General features: G+C 35.4%; 2 protein-coding genes across 4 annotated transcripts; one reads left to right on the top strand and one right to left on the bottom strand.

Annotated features, from left to right (window-relative positions):
• Positions 1–3,357: 3,357 nt before the first annotated feature.
• On the top strand, positions 3,358–7,255 carry LOC145600643 (calnexin homolog). Its single transcript, XM_081656529.1, has 7 exons — positions 3,358–3,488; positions 3,577–3,696; positions 3,789–3,858; positions 5,288–6,414; positions 6,499–6,570; positions 6,676–6,789; positions 6,880–7,255. The coding sequence occupies exons 2-7, from the start codon at positions 3,610–3,612 to the stop codon at positions 7,012–7,014; spliced, it is 1,605 nt and encodes a 534-aa protein (XP_081512655.1). The 5' UTR covers positions 3,358–3,488; positions 3,577–3,609; the 3' UTR covers positions 7,015–7,255.
• Positions 7,256–7,808: 553 nt separating this feature from the next.
• On the bottom strand, positions 7,809–15,670 carry LOC145600625 (uncharacterized). Of its 3 annotated transcripts, none has more exons than XM_081656510.1 (12): positions 15,314–15,670; positions 13,255–13,371; positions 12,936–13,160; positions 12,706–12,788; positions 12,276–12,376; positions 11,758–11,881; positions 11,477–11,631; positions 10,324–10,460; positions 9,853–10,023; positions 9,492–9,716; positions 8,391–8,624; positions 7,809–8,072 (listed from the first exon to the last, which is right to left on the bottom strand). In XM_081656510.1, the coding sequence occupies exons 1-12, from the start codon at positions 15,530–15,532 to the stop codon at positions 7,935–7,937; spliced, it is 1,929 nt and encodes a 642-aa protein (XP_081512636.1). In that variant the 5' UTR covers positions 15,533–15,670; the 3' UTR covers positions 7,809–7,934. The 3 variants fall into 3 exon arrangements, with proteins under 3 accessions (XP_081512636.1, XP_081512645.1, XP_081512642.1); XM_081656519.1 differs by having other exon boundaries at positions 13,255–13,366; positions 15,314–15,329; XM_081656516.1 differs by lacking the exon at positions 15,314–15,670 and adding an exon at positions 13,737–13,976.
• Positions 15,671–16,107: the final 437 nt, after the last annotated feature.

The raw sequence follows: 16,107 nt of genomic DNA on the forward strand, positions 1-16,107 counted from the left end.
ACCAAACCGCACCGCAAACCGCAATTTAATGCAAAGACTCTTATATGGAAAGAAGACTCTTATATTGTATTTATATGTACTGAATTGTGTGGGTTATTATTAAGAAAACCAAAGTTTTTCTTTCTTATTACTCTCCGTTTCTTATGCTTTGGAGTTGCAATGGAGTAGTTGTGGTTTACTTAATGATTTTGCTCCATGTTTGCCTTGGCATGTTACTGGGTCACTATTAACATTGAAGTAAAGCACTACTTTATTGAATTATTTGCATAGTTGTACAGTTTCCAAGTAAAAATTTCATAACAAAAGATTAGCAAATAATCATTATTTGTGAGGTAAAAAAATTATGGAAAAACCGCAAACCGCACCGCACCAAACCGTATTTTGCGGTGCGGTTTGTATAAAATTGCGGTTTGGTGCTGTTTGAAAAAATCACAAACCGCAATTTTGCGGTTTGGTGCGATTTCAGATCCAAACCGTACCGCGCACAGCCCTAATGATTGGATTGAGGATTGTTGGACTTGTATTGAAATAAGACTTGGAATCTAGATGGTTGTCTTGCTAAGAAGACAAGTACAGTATATTAATTTGACAAAAGAATAACAATTGCTTAAGAGGCTTCCTATCTTAAGATTCTTAACTAGTATTATAAGTAAAAGTTCTCTAAAGAATAGGCCCACTTCTATATCATTAGCATATATAGCCCAATAAAAACCCTATTAGTCATATATCCATCTTAATTTTTGATGATCAAATGTGGTTTACTTTTGTATCTTTGCTCCCAATAAAAATCATTTTTTTTTTAATTAGCAATAAAAATCATTTTGTTATGCTAATACAGTAATACTTATTATATAGGGAGTTTTATATTTACTTATTTAAATTCCTTTTTAGATTATTTCTTAAAGTTTGATGACATATTAGTATATTACCAAAACCTTTTATACACATACGGGGTTGACTTGTCTCATATGAGTATTTTGTAGGGAAAAACAAAAATAAAACACAAACAAAATTACAAGATGTGGCCTATCACCTATGGGATTTTATCTCTGGACCTGCTGCACTAGTATATCAAACTTAACTATCTTTCTATTGCTAAACAAATACAACAATTTGGTATTTAATTCTAAAATTTATGGGCATGATGCAGGCTATGGTCTAGGTAGGCTCGCCCCTGGATCCGGCCATGTATAACAACCTCAATACAAGAGACATCATATAGATATAGATGAAAGGATACTAATTAAATAATAAAAGGGTTCACTCAAGTCCAGGGCCGTAGCAAGGGGAGGGCAGTTGGGGCGGCTGCCTTGGCCCCCTTGTTAAAAAGCCCAGTTTCAATACAATACAAGGCCCCAAATAAATATACTTCGTACTAAATAATATTACATATATATATACAGTTAACACACACACAAAAAAAAAAAAAAAAAAAAAAAAAAAAGCAAGAAGTGTGTACTGTAAACACTACAATAGTATTGTAGAATTCCAAAATATCAAATGACATTTTTGGTAAACATATTTCCTCCCTAATTTTTTGCCCAAATTATTCACTTTCCCTAGTGAATTTGATTAACAAAAAAAAAAAAAGTCATTAATTTTAATTGTATCCCCATTTTTGGTAATTTTATTTTTATGTCATTACAATTTTCAGTTAGTTAAATTCCTTCTCTTTCGCGATTCAATTGAAGATGAAAACTATAATAAATAGTCATTTTACTCTTAAATTTTCAACGGGATTAATCTAATTATATATAATTCTCTTTGCATACCCTACTTTGTTTTTTTTTTTTTTTTTTTTTTTTTTGAACGGTGCATACACGACTTTATTCATCAAGATCTCTTATTTGTATTAAATTATATTTTTCTTTGTATTAAAAAAATCTAATGGATTGGTTAGATACTTGGTTTGAATGGTTCGGCTGGTGTAATTACTTCAACGAAAGTTACGGGAATGTAATTTCAATGTTTTATGAAATTTGATGTTTTAAAAGATTATTGATCATTATAAAATATTTTTGCATACCCAATTTTTTAAAATTTTATATAGTATATGTGAATTAGGGCCCCGATTTATGTTTTTGCCCCATGCCACCGAATTCTCAGAAACGGGCCTGCTCAAGTCAAGATGTGTTTTGTCAGATTTATTAATGGATACACTTTAATAACAACCAGTACATTTTGCTATTATTTCAAATAAAATACTCCGCAGTAAATTTTATGTTTTCATTAACTTGCAACACAATCTCGTGATATGCTCATTGAGGTTGAGATTAGATGGTATAAACTATAAACGAACAAAATAGCAAAATAAATTTTAAACATAATGCCTAACTCTTCCCTATTTCTTATGTCAAAATTATTTTGATAAAGTCAGTCATTTTTCTCCTCTAATCCCTTCTTAAAAATGTATTATAACTACATTACAAGTAAAAGAAAACTAGAGTGAATAAAAGTACAATTTGTCAATCCGATTGGTACATAATTAGTTAGTCCAAAATTTAGCTCGACTTGGGGCTAGGGATGACAATGGGGTGGGTCGGATGCGGATGGTGGTATCTCCATACCCATACCCGCCTAAAAATCTTATACCCATTCTCGCCCCATTACTCATGGCAGGTACAATATCCACATCCATACCCGTGCCCGCTGAGCACAAGATAAGATATATCCCCGCCTCACCATATATCCACTTAGATATCTATACTCATATCCATCCCATACCCCTCCCCTAAATTGTCCCAAATTCACTGCCATGATGTTGTATTGTATCACATTAATGATAATTACATCAAAATATGTTAAAAAATTTGGGACTCTTACGGTTTGGTCGAATTGAGCTTAAGAGGTATCAAGTTTTATAAATTCTAAACTCTTCTTAAAGAAATATAAGGCGGGTACGGGCGGAGCGGGTATGGTATGGGGTGATTTTTATTTAAAATCCATACCCGCCACCATCACCCATGACGGGACACACATTTCTTACCCATCCCCACCCTATCACCCGCCAAACCTCCCTCCATCCCCGCCCCAACAAGGGAGCGGGTCTCTCATGTAACTCAATCAACTGCCATCCCTACTTGGACAACTACATATTAATCCCAAATTCCAATAATGAAACACCCAATCTTCCATACCCATTAAGTAAAATAAAAATAATAATAAAAAATAAAATATTACAGTATCAAACACCCAAAAATAGAATAAGAAAAACTACTATTATCGGAAACATGTAAGAAAAACAAGGAATGGAAAAAATTAAACCCAAAACTCGGGTCAACGAAACGGGTGGGTGAGAAAAATAAAATAAAAATAAAAAATGTAACGTAGGAAAAATTGACGTGGCATAAAACCATTGGCTAATTTAACGTGGCGAGTGATATCATTGGTCCGAGTACTTCGTTAGCAGTCCTATTAAAACAAATCTCACTCTTCACTTTTTTTCTTAGATGCGCTTCATTTGAAACTTCTCGATCATTCAAACTACGGTAATTTTCTCTCACTCTTCTTCTACTTAGGGTTTCCTGAATCTCATCTTTTGTTGTTGTTGATCAATTTTTGCTTTGATTTTTCCAGAATTTGAGCTCTTTTTCAGTGTAATTTGTGTTAATGGAGACGCGTAAAAGGAGTAAGAATCAGTTTGTTGGATTGTTGCTTGTTGCATGCTTTGCGATTCAGCTTTGTGCTGCTGATCCTGTAAGTCAATTGAGTTTTTGAATTGTGATATTTGAATTATTTTTGTTGATTGATTGATTGATTGATTTTTGTAAATTGGATGATGAACTCAGATCTTTTACGAATCGTTTGATGAAATGTTCGAAGGTCGATGGATCGTTTCTCAGAAAGAAGAATACAATGGTAAATTTTTACGAAACAAATTCTTAGTTGCTTGTAGATCTGGATAATAGAGTGGTTTTGTGTTAATGATCTTGAAAATTAGCTTGTAATAGTAGTTAAGGGTTATTTGACAAATGCTGTTTTGATTTTTGATTTTTTGAAGTTTCGATTTTAGTTTAATTTGCCTTACTCGTAGATCTAATTGTGGTAGAAGCGTCTGCTGGTGAAAAATTTTAATTTTTTTTAGGTTGTTAATGTCAATGTTAGATGGTTGATAGAATGTGAGTGACTTCGATTGTATTTCGTCTGGAATTCTAACAATCACCTGTACTATTTTGAGATGTCGGGAATGATAGACACATTTCCTGAAGTAGATTAGATAATGCATATATTCTAGATTCTGAATGTATCCTCACTATGAAGGATTGGGACAATGCGACTATTAATTATGGGTAACGGGAGTATTTAATGTCATTGTGTTAGGTTGCTTAAATTGCACCGTTTCTGAGTGCTTCCAAATAGCCTATTCTTTGATTGAATATTACATTATTACAGAATATTATACACACATTAATCTTGAATATTAAGCAAATGTACAGCGGATAAAGAAGTTGTGGAGGGAGGAAATATGGTTAGAGTGGAGTTCAATTAAAAATTAATTTTACTCATAATTATGTTTGTCTGTGTGAGCAATACAAGGCCTGAAATAGAATTATATAGAGAAGATCCTAGAGCGAATTCAAGCATGGTTAATGAATTTGCAAGCTACCTTTTACGGTTTAATAAATCATATCTTGGTTGGGTATGCAAGTTGTCTTTGACATTACTCGTGTTATGTAACTCTTCTCATCACCTGGGTTTTGCCTTAATTCCCATAAATATTAAGAAGGTAAACTATCTTCCACATTATTAAAAAATCACAACTTGGTTAAGCATGAAAATTGTCATCCAAGCTATTATACAACCATCTAATATGAATGAGAATCATGAATCATCTCTCATTACAAATAGGCATTAAGTGCTGTGCCTTGGCGTGCCTTGTCGTGTAATCATATGTGTATCATGTCATGTGTCGATACATTTTTTTTTACCTTGTAGCATTAGGATATATTTTGGAAACTAGTTTTTCCTGGTATAACTTTGATTTCACATTTATGGTCTAATGGGTAACGTGGATCTGGCTCTCACTACTTTTGTGTACATTGTAAAAATTGTGTTTAGACTTTTATATTCTGAAAGAAGGATTTTTTGTCTCCTTGCTTTCTACTTTCCTTGATTTAAAAATTTGTTTTCTGCAATAGATATTTGGCTATGCTTATCTTGCTTAGGATAGTAATGTAATTGCTTGAAGTACGTTAACAAAAGAGGGAAGGTGTAATATGTGTGGAATTTCTTATTTCAAAATCAATTTGGTATGAGTGTTGTCTTATATAATCTTGTTTTTGCATAGGTGTTTGGAAGCATGAGAAAAGTGAGGGACATGAAGATTATGGGCTTCTAGTCAGTGAGAAGGCAAGAAAGTACGCCATTGTGAAAGAACTTGAAAAACCTGTTGAATTGAAGGGCAAAAATGTTGTTCTTCAATTCGAAACTCGCCTCCAGAATGGGCTTGAATGTGGTGGTGCCTACTTGAAATATCTCCGTCCTCAAGAAGCTGGATGGGTGCCAAAGGAGTTTGATAATGAGTCACCTTATTCTATCATGTTTGGGCCTGACAAATGTGGGTCAACAAACAAGGTTCACTTCATTCTGAAGCACAAGAACCCAAAAAGTGGAGAATATGTTGAACACCATCTTAAATTTCCTCCATCTGTCCCATCTGACAAGTTATCTCATGTGTACACCGCTGTTTTGACCCCTGACAATGAGGTGAGAATCTTGGTTGACGGGGAGGAGAAGAAGAGGGCAAACCTTCTTTTAGGTGATGATTTTGAACCAGCTATCATCCCACCAAAGACTATTCCTGACCCAGAAGATAAGAAGCCCGAGGACTGGGATGAGAGGGAAAAGATTCCTGACCCAGCAGCAGTTAAACCTGATGATTGGGATGAGAGTGCACCAATGGAAATTGAAGATGAGGAAGCTGAGAAACCTGAGGGATGGTTGGATGATGAACCAGAGGAAATTGATGATCCCGAGGCATCTAAACCTGAAGATTGGGATGATGAAGAGGATGGTGAATGGGAAGCACCAAAAATTGAGAATCCCAAGTGTGAAGAAGCACCTGGTTGTGGTGAATGGAAGAGGCCGATGAAGGCAAACCCGGCTTACAAGGGGAAATGGCATGCTCCACTAATTGACAACCCAAACTATAAGGGTATTTGGAAGCCACAGGAAATTCCTAACCCTAACTACTTTGAGCTTGATACTCCAAACTTTGAGCCAATTGCTGCCATTGGTATTGAGATATGGACCATGCAAGACGGCATATTGTTTGACAACATTTTGATTGCCGAGGATGAAAAGACAGCTGAATCATACAGGCAGACCCAGTGGAAGCCAAAGTTTGACGCAGAGAAAGAGAAACAGAAGGCTGAGGAAGCAGCTGCCCAGCCAGATGCCATTTCAGGCATTCAGGTAGAAATCTCGCCTTTGTTTTTGTCATAAAGTGTTTATGCTATTTGAGTCTGTACCTGAACTGTGGTGTGTTCTCTTTTGCAGAAGAAGGTGTTTGATCTCTTATACAAGGTTGCTGACGTCCCATTTTTGGAACCCTACCAGTCTAAAATTCATGTAAGTAGAGGGATATATATTGTTGACTAAATTCTTGTGTAATAAATTTTAAGATGATGGTAACAGGTATTCTGGAGGTGTATTAAACCATTTGTTTCTTTACAGGAATTGATTGAGAAAGCCGAGACACAACCAAATATCACCATCGGTGTCCTAGCTTCCATTGCCGTGGTCTTTGTTAGCATTTTGTTGAAGCTTCTCTTTGGTGGGAAGAAGCCGGTGAGTTTTGCATTACTCTCCAACAGATAGGTTTAAGCTCCTCATATCTTTTGTTCATGTATCCTTAATTTTTTGGGTTACCCTGTGCAGGCTGCTGTGAACGCTCCAGCAAGTGAACCTGCTGCACCAGAGGCTTCAAGCACCAAGGAAAGCGGTGAGGAGAAGGAAGAGGAAGAGAAGGAAGAAACTGCTGCTCCTCGCCGAAGAACTAGGCGTGAGACCTAGATAGTTTGTTATAAATGTGATACCGGTTTTAATGTTGTGATGTTGTCGGACGTAATGATACGGCCACCGAAAGAAGAGTAACCATTAGTGGTTGCAAGAAATTTTTTGGAAGCATAATTCAGTTGTAGGAATGTAAATGAGGATTTTAACAGGATCTCAGGGACTAGTTTCTCGATGAAAATGGAATTTTGCACTCCCTGTATTTTGGTTTTTATTGGATATTTAGTTTATTTTATCATGACTATGAAGTTTTACTCAGTTAGTAATTTTATGTTTGATAAAAGCCGATAAACATGTATCAATTTAAACCCATTGTGATCTGTAGGAAAATGTGTTGTGGAGAAAGGCTCGCCTATAATAACTGGAGTCGTCAATGACTAATTTTGCCTGAATTTGAAATCTAGTTTTTGTATTTGTTGGTACTCATACCGTCGTACTAAACGATGATGAAGATACTACACATTTTCACAAGTAAAAAACTATGATGAAGTTCATTGGTTTTGGAACAGGGCTGGACAAATGACAGCAGAACTTCCTAATTCCTAAGCATGCTGTATTAATGTCGGGATTCTCGGGAATTTAACTAGCTGTTAATCTGCTATGCTACACAAATAAAATCCTACTGAATTTAGGACTAGTCTTTAAAAACAGCATTGCATACAAATGTAGGAAGTACAAATGCAGTTCTGAGTTTCTGACCATTTTGCTGAACTGCTTCACAGAAGAGTAGATATCATGATGATGACAAAATGAGCTGTTTTTTTTTTTTTTTTTTTTTTTTCAAGGACGATTCAAATTGAAACCTTAAAATCCTCTATGCTGAAGCCACATAAAAACACCAAAGGTACAATTCTTGATCAGTGGAGTTGAGTTTGCCCATAAATAGCTTTTATTTGGCACAAAAAAAATCCTCTATGCTGTTATGCTCGCAACTGCCGTGGAGGATAGGTAGTACTTGGTGTATTTGAAATCGAATCGTTAGGACCAAGATCATCAATTGGGGGGCGCTGTTTGTGATAATCAGTTATTGATTGAAAAGCGATAGCCAGTGCCAGAGCCTGCAAAAAAGGAAAATTAAAAAACTGAACAAAGCAAAATGACCTTTCAAATACACTGTGTTACTCTAGACTCGAAGTAAGTTGGACATGGGAAAAGTCCAAGTGTTAGATTTAGCCTTTGGTCCCAAAGGTGCTTAGTGTTTATGCCGATATAGAAAACCAAAGCATCCAACACAATTGGGGTGAAATGAAATTATTGGGATCCGAGTGACACAATAATCAAGGATGCAAGTATCGTATCAGATTGCAAAACAATTGACATGTCCCACAGAAAAATTGAAAATCTGTGTCAAAAAAAAAAAAAAATGAAAATCTTACAATGTGATCATGCTGAGGAGGGGCATAGATGCCAGTCGTGACAGTAGTTCTCCTTCGAATGTCGCTTGAAGTTGAGTTAGCTATTGGATCGAATCCAACAGGTATAACCATCACAGGCATGCCAACAAGGTTTCCCATGCAAACTTTCTCCCAGTCAGTTGCATTACCAATAAATGCATCAACAGTAAAACTTTCTCGCACTTCTTGAATTAATCTTCCTCTTGCTCTTTGTGCCTGCAAAATATCTGGATATTAGGGTCTTCAAATCTGTACTTTGAGTATAATAAACATTTCTTCCCAACAAAACTGCAGATGTCACACAACAAGTACTCTTATCATCTTTTAAACGAAAAGCTTGCGGGACTTATGGAGCTATAATTAGTTTGGCAAAATTTCTCAATAGAAAAATGTTATAAATCATAGTTCTTGAGAAAACAAACATTATAACCTCCAATCTACACCAAAACATAACAAAGGGTGGTTTATGTATTTTCAAGTGTGTGTTGGGGGTGGGGTTGGGGGGGGGGGGGGGTGGGGTGGAGGAACTTGTTAAGTATGTATTGTATACTTAATGGTACCCTCGTACTTTTTTACTTTTACTTATGGTACAAAAATATTTCAAGATTACACTCGGTACCCCTGTACTTTAGGCTTCATTGCTACTATGATCAAACCATTAATCAAACTTTATTAATGTTGAGGATGAAGGCGCAAATCTCCAGTTCTTCATTTTTCAATTAACACAGCTGCAAGACCATAAACTGCTATACATGTATATATTATCTAATAGGTGGTATAAGAGGAGTCCTTTAGTTGCCAAGGTTGATCAGGTCAGGTTGTATACTTGCATTCATGAAATTTGGAAGGTCATAAATACTTTCATGAAATTTGGAAGGTTATAAAGGCTTAATTACACGTGAGGCATCCATCAGCATAAACTCAAAATCATATTAGTGAAATCAACAGCATGATCAATCTCTCAAATAGATGCCAAATACTGTCCACTATCCGTTTCAGGAAACTTGTATTTAACATATCAGAAATTTTTTATATAGATGCCAAAGCATCATGAAAATATTATATACAGAAAATCTGACTAACCTGCATATAATCTACTGCAGTAACGACTCGCGCACGTCGCAGCTCAGATGGCCATTGATCCTGAGCTTCATATACATCATCCAGCCCAGAGCGCTGCCACTCATCAAAATGAGCTAGCATATCAACATCCATTGTGAAATTCAAAATTCCTTGGACAGAGTCAACCGTGTAATTTAGTTGGAAAGGAACCATGTTAACGCCCTTTGATGCAAGTACATTAACAACCTAAAATTAGGCAAATAAATCAGGTTAAAAAGAAAATAGGTACCATAAAAGAATTTCATCTATGACTCGACAATGAACATTAATTCACTAATGAATATAGGTTTCTCTTTCTGCTTTGGTGAACAAAAATGCACACCTCTTTCTCAGAATCATCAAGATATCCAACAGTGAGTTTTGTGAGATCAACATCAAAAGGATCACCAAAGGGCATATTCCTTGAAGACAGGTCATCTGGATCCTTGCCTCGAATGTTATCTAGAATGACAGCACAATCTGCTGCACTTCTGCAAAAAGGGCCAAGCTTATCCTGTTTAATTAACAATAACATTAAATTCCGAAATATCAGCTGTTCTGAGAGTAAGAGCGAATACGAGACAAATCATAGCAAATACTCCTCCATTCCCAAATTTTAAAAAAATAAATAAATTTATATTTGTTAGTAGCATACTAGCATTTAGTTTGTCAAGAATAAATCATTAGTATACTGTATACAGGTCTCGCTGATATATTATCAGACAGATAATATGGATAATTATTAACTAAATAGATGAACAGATAATATGGAGTGGAGGGAGTAGCATGAAAACTGAAGAAGTTGAATTCTTACCAAACTTTCTGATATACTCATCACACCTGTTCGACCAACAGTACCAAAGGTTGGCCGTAAAGCAGATACACCACAACGAGCAGCAGGGTAAGTCATTGAGCCTACAGTTTCTGATCCAATGGCAAAAGGCACCATGCCTATCATCAAAGCATATCAACTCTTTAGAGAACTATGGAGATAACAAACTAATCAATTTCTGTGAAGTGAAAGCAAGCTGATAATCTTAAAGAACACGATTGAACTGCTCTTTTCAGCCCAAAATTATCGTTGTCTGTGACTTCTATGGTTAAGGTCAGCTCATTTCAGTATTGTATAATGTATATGGATGTATCTCAAAGCTTTAGACAAATACTAAGACTATTATATTTTTATACTAATACTATCAACAGCATTAAAAAGATGGAGGTTAAAGGGAAAATTCTACAGTTGAAGGGAAAATTCTACAGTTATGCGACCGCAGCATTCCCCTACAGTTGAAGGGAAAATTCTACAGGACTGCCATAAGACCAGTGTTGCTCTATGGTACAGAATGTTGGGCTTCTAAGAAAGAGCATATTAAAAAGATGGAGGTTACGGAAATGCGCATGTTAAGGTGGATGTGTGGAAACACTTTAAGAGATAGAATCAGAAATGAGGTTATTCGCAAGAAAGTAGGTGTGGCAGACATTGCAGATAAATTAAGGGAAAATCGTCTGCGTTGGTTTGGACATGTAAGACGGAGACCCGTGGGTGCACCGGTGCGAAGAGTGGAAGAGTGGGATCATGGAGGGATTAAACGAGGAAGAGGGAGACCAAAAATGACTTGGTTGGAAGGAGTGAGGAAGGATATGAAGTGCATGGATTTACGTGAGGATGAAGTTTTGGATCGTAAGGGATGGAGGAGAAAGATTTATGTTGATGACTACACGGAATAATCATATTTGGTTCATGTTAGCCGACCCCACTTTTGGGATTAAGGCTTTGATTGATTGATTGATTGATTGATTGACTATCAACAGCATTAGGAAGTTAAACCTTATAAACGCAAAGAAGCAAAACGAAAATATTTTAGGAACACACGGGGCATACTAATTGAAATGACCCCAAATAGGACCAAAATTTTGTCTAATAAATGGTAGGCAGTGATTTGTAGGGGGGAAAGGTGAAAAATAACCTGCGGATGTGCAAGCAGCAGGCCCAGCAGAAGAACCAGTTGAAAACTCCTCTATGTTCCATGGGTTTCTTGTCCTGCCTCCAAACCATATGTCATCATAGGCCAGCGAACCAGTCACAAGCTTTGCAACAAGAACTGCACCAGTAGACTTTAACCTTCCAGACATAAAAACTACATTTAATATCTACGTTTCTAAGAAAACGAGGCTACATTCAATAGCTTAATTTCATGAGAAAATAAAGCTTATTGCACACAGAAAGAAAGGGATTTTTCTTTTGGACCTTTTATAAACCCAAGCTTCAAAATCAAGCACTTGATCTTTGAAACTTTGGGAACCCCAAGTTGTCTTATACTGGGGAACTGCAATTATATCTTTCAATCCATAAGGAATCCCATGAAGAGGACCTGCAAATATTTTAACATACAAATCATGTAACTGAGTATTTTGCAAAGGGAGATACAAAGTTTACATTTCCTTCCAGCATCTCCATTTCCATTTTTACAATTCTATAAATATTACTTACTGTTGACGACAACTTTCCTTATACTACCCATAGCAATCTATTTTGGTTCAAGTTCAACTGAGAAACTGTATTTTTGACATTTGTGAGAAGATGTGATACAAACATCTGTCAAATGAAAGCTTCAGTTATGTAACAAATGCTTATAAAACTCCACTTAGCTAAGTTAATATCTTAACGAGTCAAAATTAGCAGTTGCATACAAGTTCAGCACTCATACATTGAACAGATACAGAAATGTGAGTGACTAAATGTCAAGAAGATACACATAAAAATACCTAAATATACACCCTCAGAAAGCAGCCTATCAGCTTCTTTTGCTTGCTTGTATGCTAGTTCTTCTGTTACAGTCACCACAGATTGGAGAACATGATTATACCTGGCACAGACTAAAAACTGAGAAACTTGGAAGCAAGATGGCACTATAAAAACCAATTAAATAATTACTACCCCTCATTCCCGGATCATATCCTGACTACCCTTGGGTCTCTTTCTGCATTTTTTTTTATGCTAATGTAAGCAGAGATGCCTAGATTCAAGACATCAACTTTTGATATTTGAATTTTTACACTAAGGGACAAAAACCTATTGTAAATACAGAAGGTAACATCTAATATATCTGGGGCAACACCGAAATTTAGGGTACTATAATATTTCCATTACTTCTATATAGAAAGGATAAAACATTAAGCAAAGAAAATATTACACCTTTTCAATCTCTTGAGGAAAATTTCAGTAAGCTCAACAGATGAAATCTTTTTCGCCTTAAGGAGCTGTCCCAGTTCAAGAATCTAATCTTACCAACAAAAAGGAGACAAGATACAAATTATGGAGGCGGGAAGAAATACACTAACAACAGAAGTCAAAGAAATGCACTAACAATAGAAGTCAAAGAAAGTATCTAAGAAGCAGATATAGAAGAAGTGCAGAAAACTCACACTCATAAAGGCAATATCCTCCTCATTGGTAGGCCTCTGAATGTCAGGGAAAGAAGGGTAGGAAAATGTTTTTTTTGCAGGTTCTGCTTGTTTAGCACCCCAATCAGGGTTAAAAACTAAAACAGATGGATATTTCAGTCCTCCATTAGAAGTAGCGACTAGTTTGCGATCAGCTTTAGTAATAGGGAGGGTAAATTCTGAAGCCTCCTTTACAATATCAACCATCTAAATTGCAGATAAACTTTTAGCACTACAAACTTGAAGCATATTAATAGTAAGTCTAATACTAAGAACTTCACATGCATCCAAAAAGAATCACCTTCTTGTCACTCAAGAAATCAGCATCAAGCATATGAAATGCATCGTGCATGGAGAAATTGCTACTGGCACTTCTAGATTGCGTGCTGCAAACTTCGGATTTATACTTTTTACTGTCCTAATTGCAAAGAAAACAACATTCTATGTCAGCATATAATACATGAAAAGAAGGGGAAAAAAAAATCTATTTTTTAGGTAGGCGGCATTGAAAATTTGATCCAATTGAATATGCTTATTCTATATTCACAGCAGAAAACAACTAAACATATATCTCTCCTCAAAGAATGCTAACAGTTTATTATCATCACCCATGCTTAAACGTACGTCAATTGTTTAAGCAGGGAGATGCAATAACATCCCCCCCCCCCCCCCCCCGGACTGCATACCAAACAAATCATGTTATCTTTTCTGAAACTTAGAACACATATCAAATGAAAACAATTCAGCTGGGCCAAAACTGCAATTCTACCTAAGATTTGATACCAGAGGGTGCTCATAGTAGGCTGGCTGCTCTATCTAAACCCATTATCAACTTCAAGGAGCTTTGGTGTGGCTGCCGAGGGGGAAGAATGGACTGTTGAACTAGTGTGTCCAGACCCCCCTAATGAATAGACATTTAAATACTTGAGGACAAAAGGGAGCTTGACTGCAAGACCCACCCCATTACACTTTGCTGCTAAGCTTGTGAATGCTGTGATTGATAGCCACAAAATGCAGATTGATAGCCACAAAATGGGTGCATTTTGTGACGATCAATCACAACATAGGAAGAAGTTGGACTCTTAAATAGATACATGGCCTATTCTCAGTGAAGCTCCACAGTAATGAACTAATGATGCTCATCAGGTTTAAGATTGTGCTAGGCTTGTTTGGACAATCAGTTTCTTCTTGCCATGTGGAATTTGAAACTACTGCTATAGAATAACCCATTTAAATGTGCATACCCTTCATATAACAACCAATCCCATGTGATATTGATTATATCCTTATAAAATTGTAAACAGTTGAACAATCACATTGAAAATACAAGCATCAACTTAACTAAACAGAGGTAATATTTACCAAATACTTTTATACAATCAGCTATTTGCAACCATCTAGTAAACAGAGGTAATACTTACCAAACACTTTCACACAATCATCTAGTCAAACCAGCTAATATTATGAGCTATTCAAACCAGTTGATGACAACCATCTAGTCAAACCAGCTAATATTATGAGCTATTCAAACCAGTTGATGACAACCATCTAGTCAAATCCGCAAATATAATGAGCTATTCAAACCAGTTGATAAACATATTTACAATCATGAACCATCTAGTCCAATTAAACCAGCTATATCAATCCGCTACCAGGTCTATGTCCGTTCCAACATGGCTAATACGGTCAAGACACACACTAGTTTGGCCATTAAAACATACAAGTAAATAAAATCATTAAAATTATACTCATACTATTTGCAACGATTTAACATAAAGAAGACAGAAAATATATATATATATATATATATATATATATATATATATATATATATATAACCGGCGCAAATAATACGAAAAGGAGGTAGTATAAAAGTTGATATTACTAAATTAATCTAAATTATTTTTTAATATCTACTCAACAACATTATTACACTCGACACCATTTAGTTTTAATATAAGCCAAGTCAATCATTCTACCAAACAAGGGATCACAAAATCACAACAACCCAATAATGCTCACAACACACTCCCAACTAACTAAAGGTCTATTCACATTTACTAAACTGAACAGTTGAACTGAGAATATTTTATAAGAGAGGGAAATTAAGAGCTGAATTAAACTTTACTGATTAGAGCTGAGCTGAACTGAAATTAAGTAAATGTGAATAAGGCCTTAATTAACCCAACCCAATAATATCAAATTAATTGCATTTTTAACAGCATTAAAAAAAAAAAATCAAAATAGATAAAAATAGTAAAGAGAAATTACACAAAAATTCTTCGCATGAGACAGGCAAATTTGTGGAGGTTTAAGAAAGTAGGAGCAGGAGCAAATATGAGAGAAAAGAAAGGTGATACCATAGTGTTGATGTTAATGTTGATGTCTTTGAAATTGGAGCAGCAACAGGAAACATGAACAAATGAGAATAATAAAAACATAGTAGTAATTGTTGTAGTAGTGAATAAAAACAGTGAAGAAGAAGAAGAACGTGTCTTTGACTGAAGAAGAGCAGTAAAACAGATGTCATTTGGGTTTGCCATACACGTCGTTGACCTCTTTCTGCAGCTTTCTTTCATCGCCTCTTTACTCTCTCTTCTTCCTTTGGTTTTCTAATTACTCTACTTTAATAAGAAAACCCAAGTGTAATAAGTGCTTGTGGATATCTAACAACCTTTTAATCTTTTATTGCATGTGGCCCCAAATGTAATGCTATTCTAATTGGAATTTTAAACATGGGATTAGAATAGTACTTGTATTTATTAATAAGAAAATTCAAATTTATCATGTGTTCGTAGATAAATAAATAACAATCTTTTATTTCATTCGACCCCAAATGCCATGCTAAGATTGTTGACCATGCTAATCACTAATTAGGATTTTTTGTTGATTTATTTATGAAATTAGTATTTGACAAGTGTTTTTTAACCGTTTATTTAGAAGATAAACTGAATCTTCCTAATTAAAGGTTGACCATAGCATTTTGAGCTCTTGATAAATTTTGGGACATCAAACGACATGGAAAGAGGAGATTTGTTTAAGTTTAGAAAAACAAAATTTTGTTGTTTGAAAACTATATAATAGAGAGTTAGAAAAAAAAAAAAAAAAAAATTTGAATGATAATCTACATTTGTTTTAGGTAAGTAAGATGAAT

The sequence above is a fragment of the Chenopodium album genome, chromosome 2 (genome assembly GCF_948465745.1).
Source record: "Chenopodium album chromosome 2, dcCheAlbu1.1, whole genome shotgun sequence".
Classification (NCBI taxonomy): Eukaryota; Viridiplantae; Streptophyta; class Magnoliopsida; order Caryophyllales; family Amaranthaceae; genus Chenopodium; species Chenopodium album.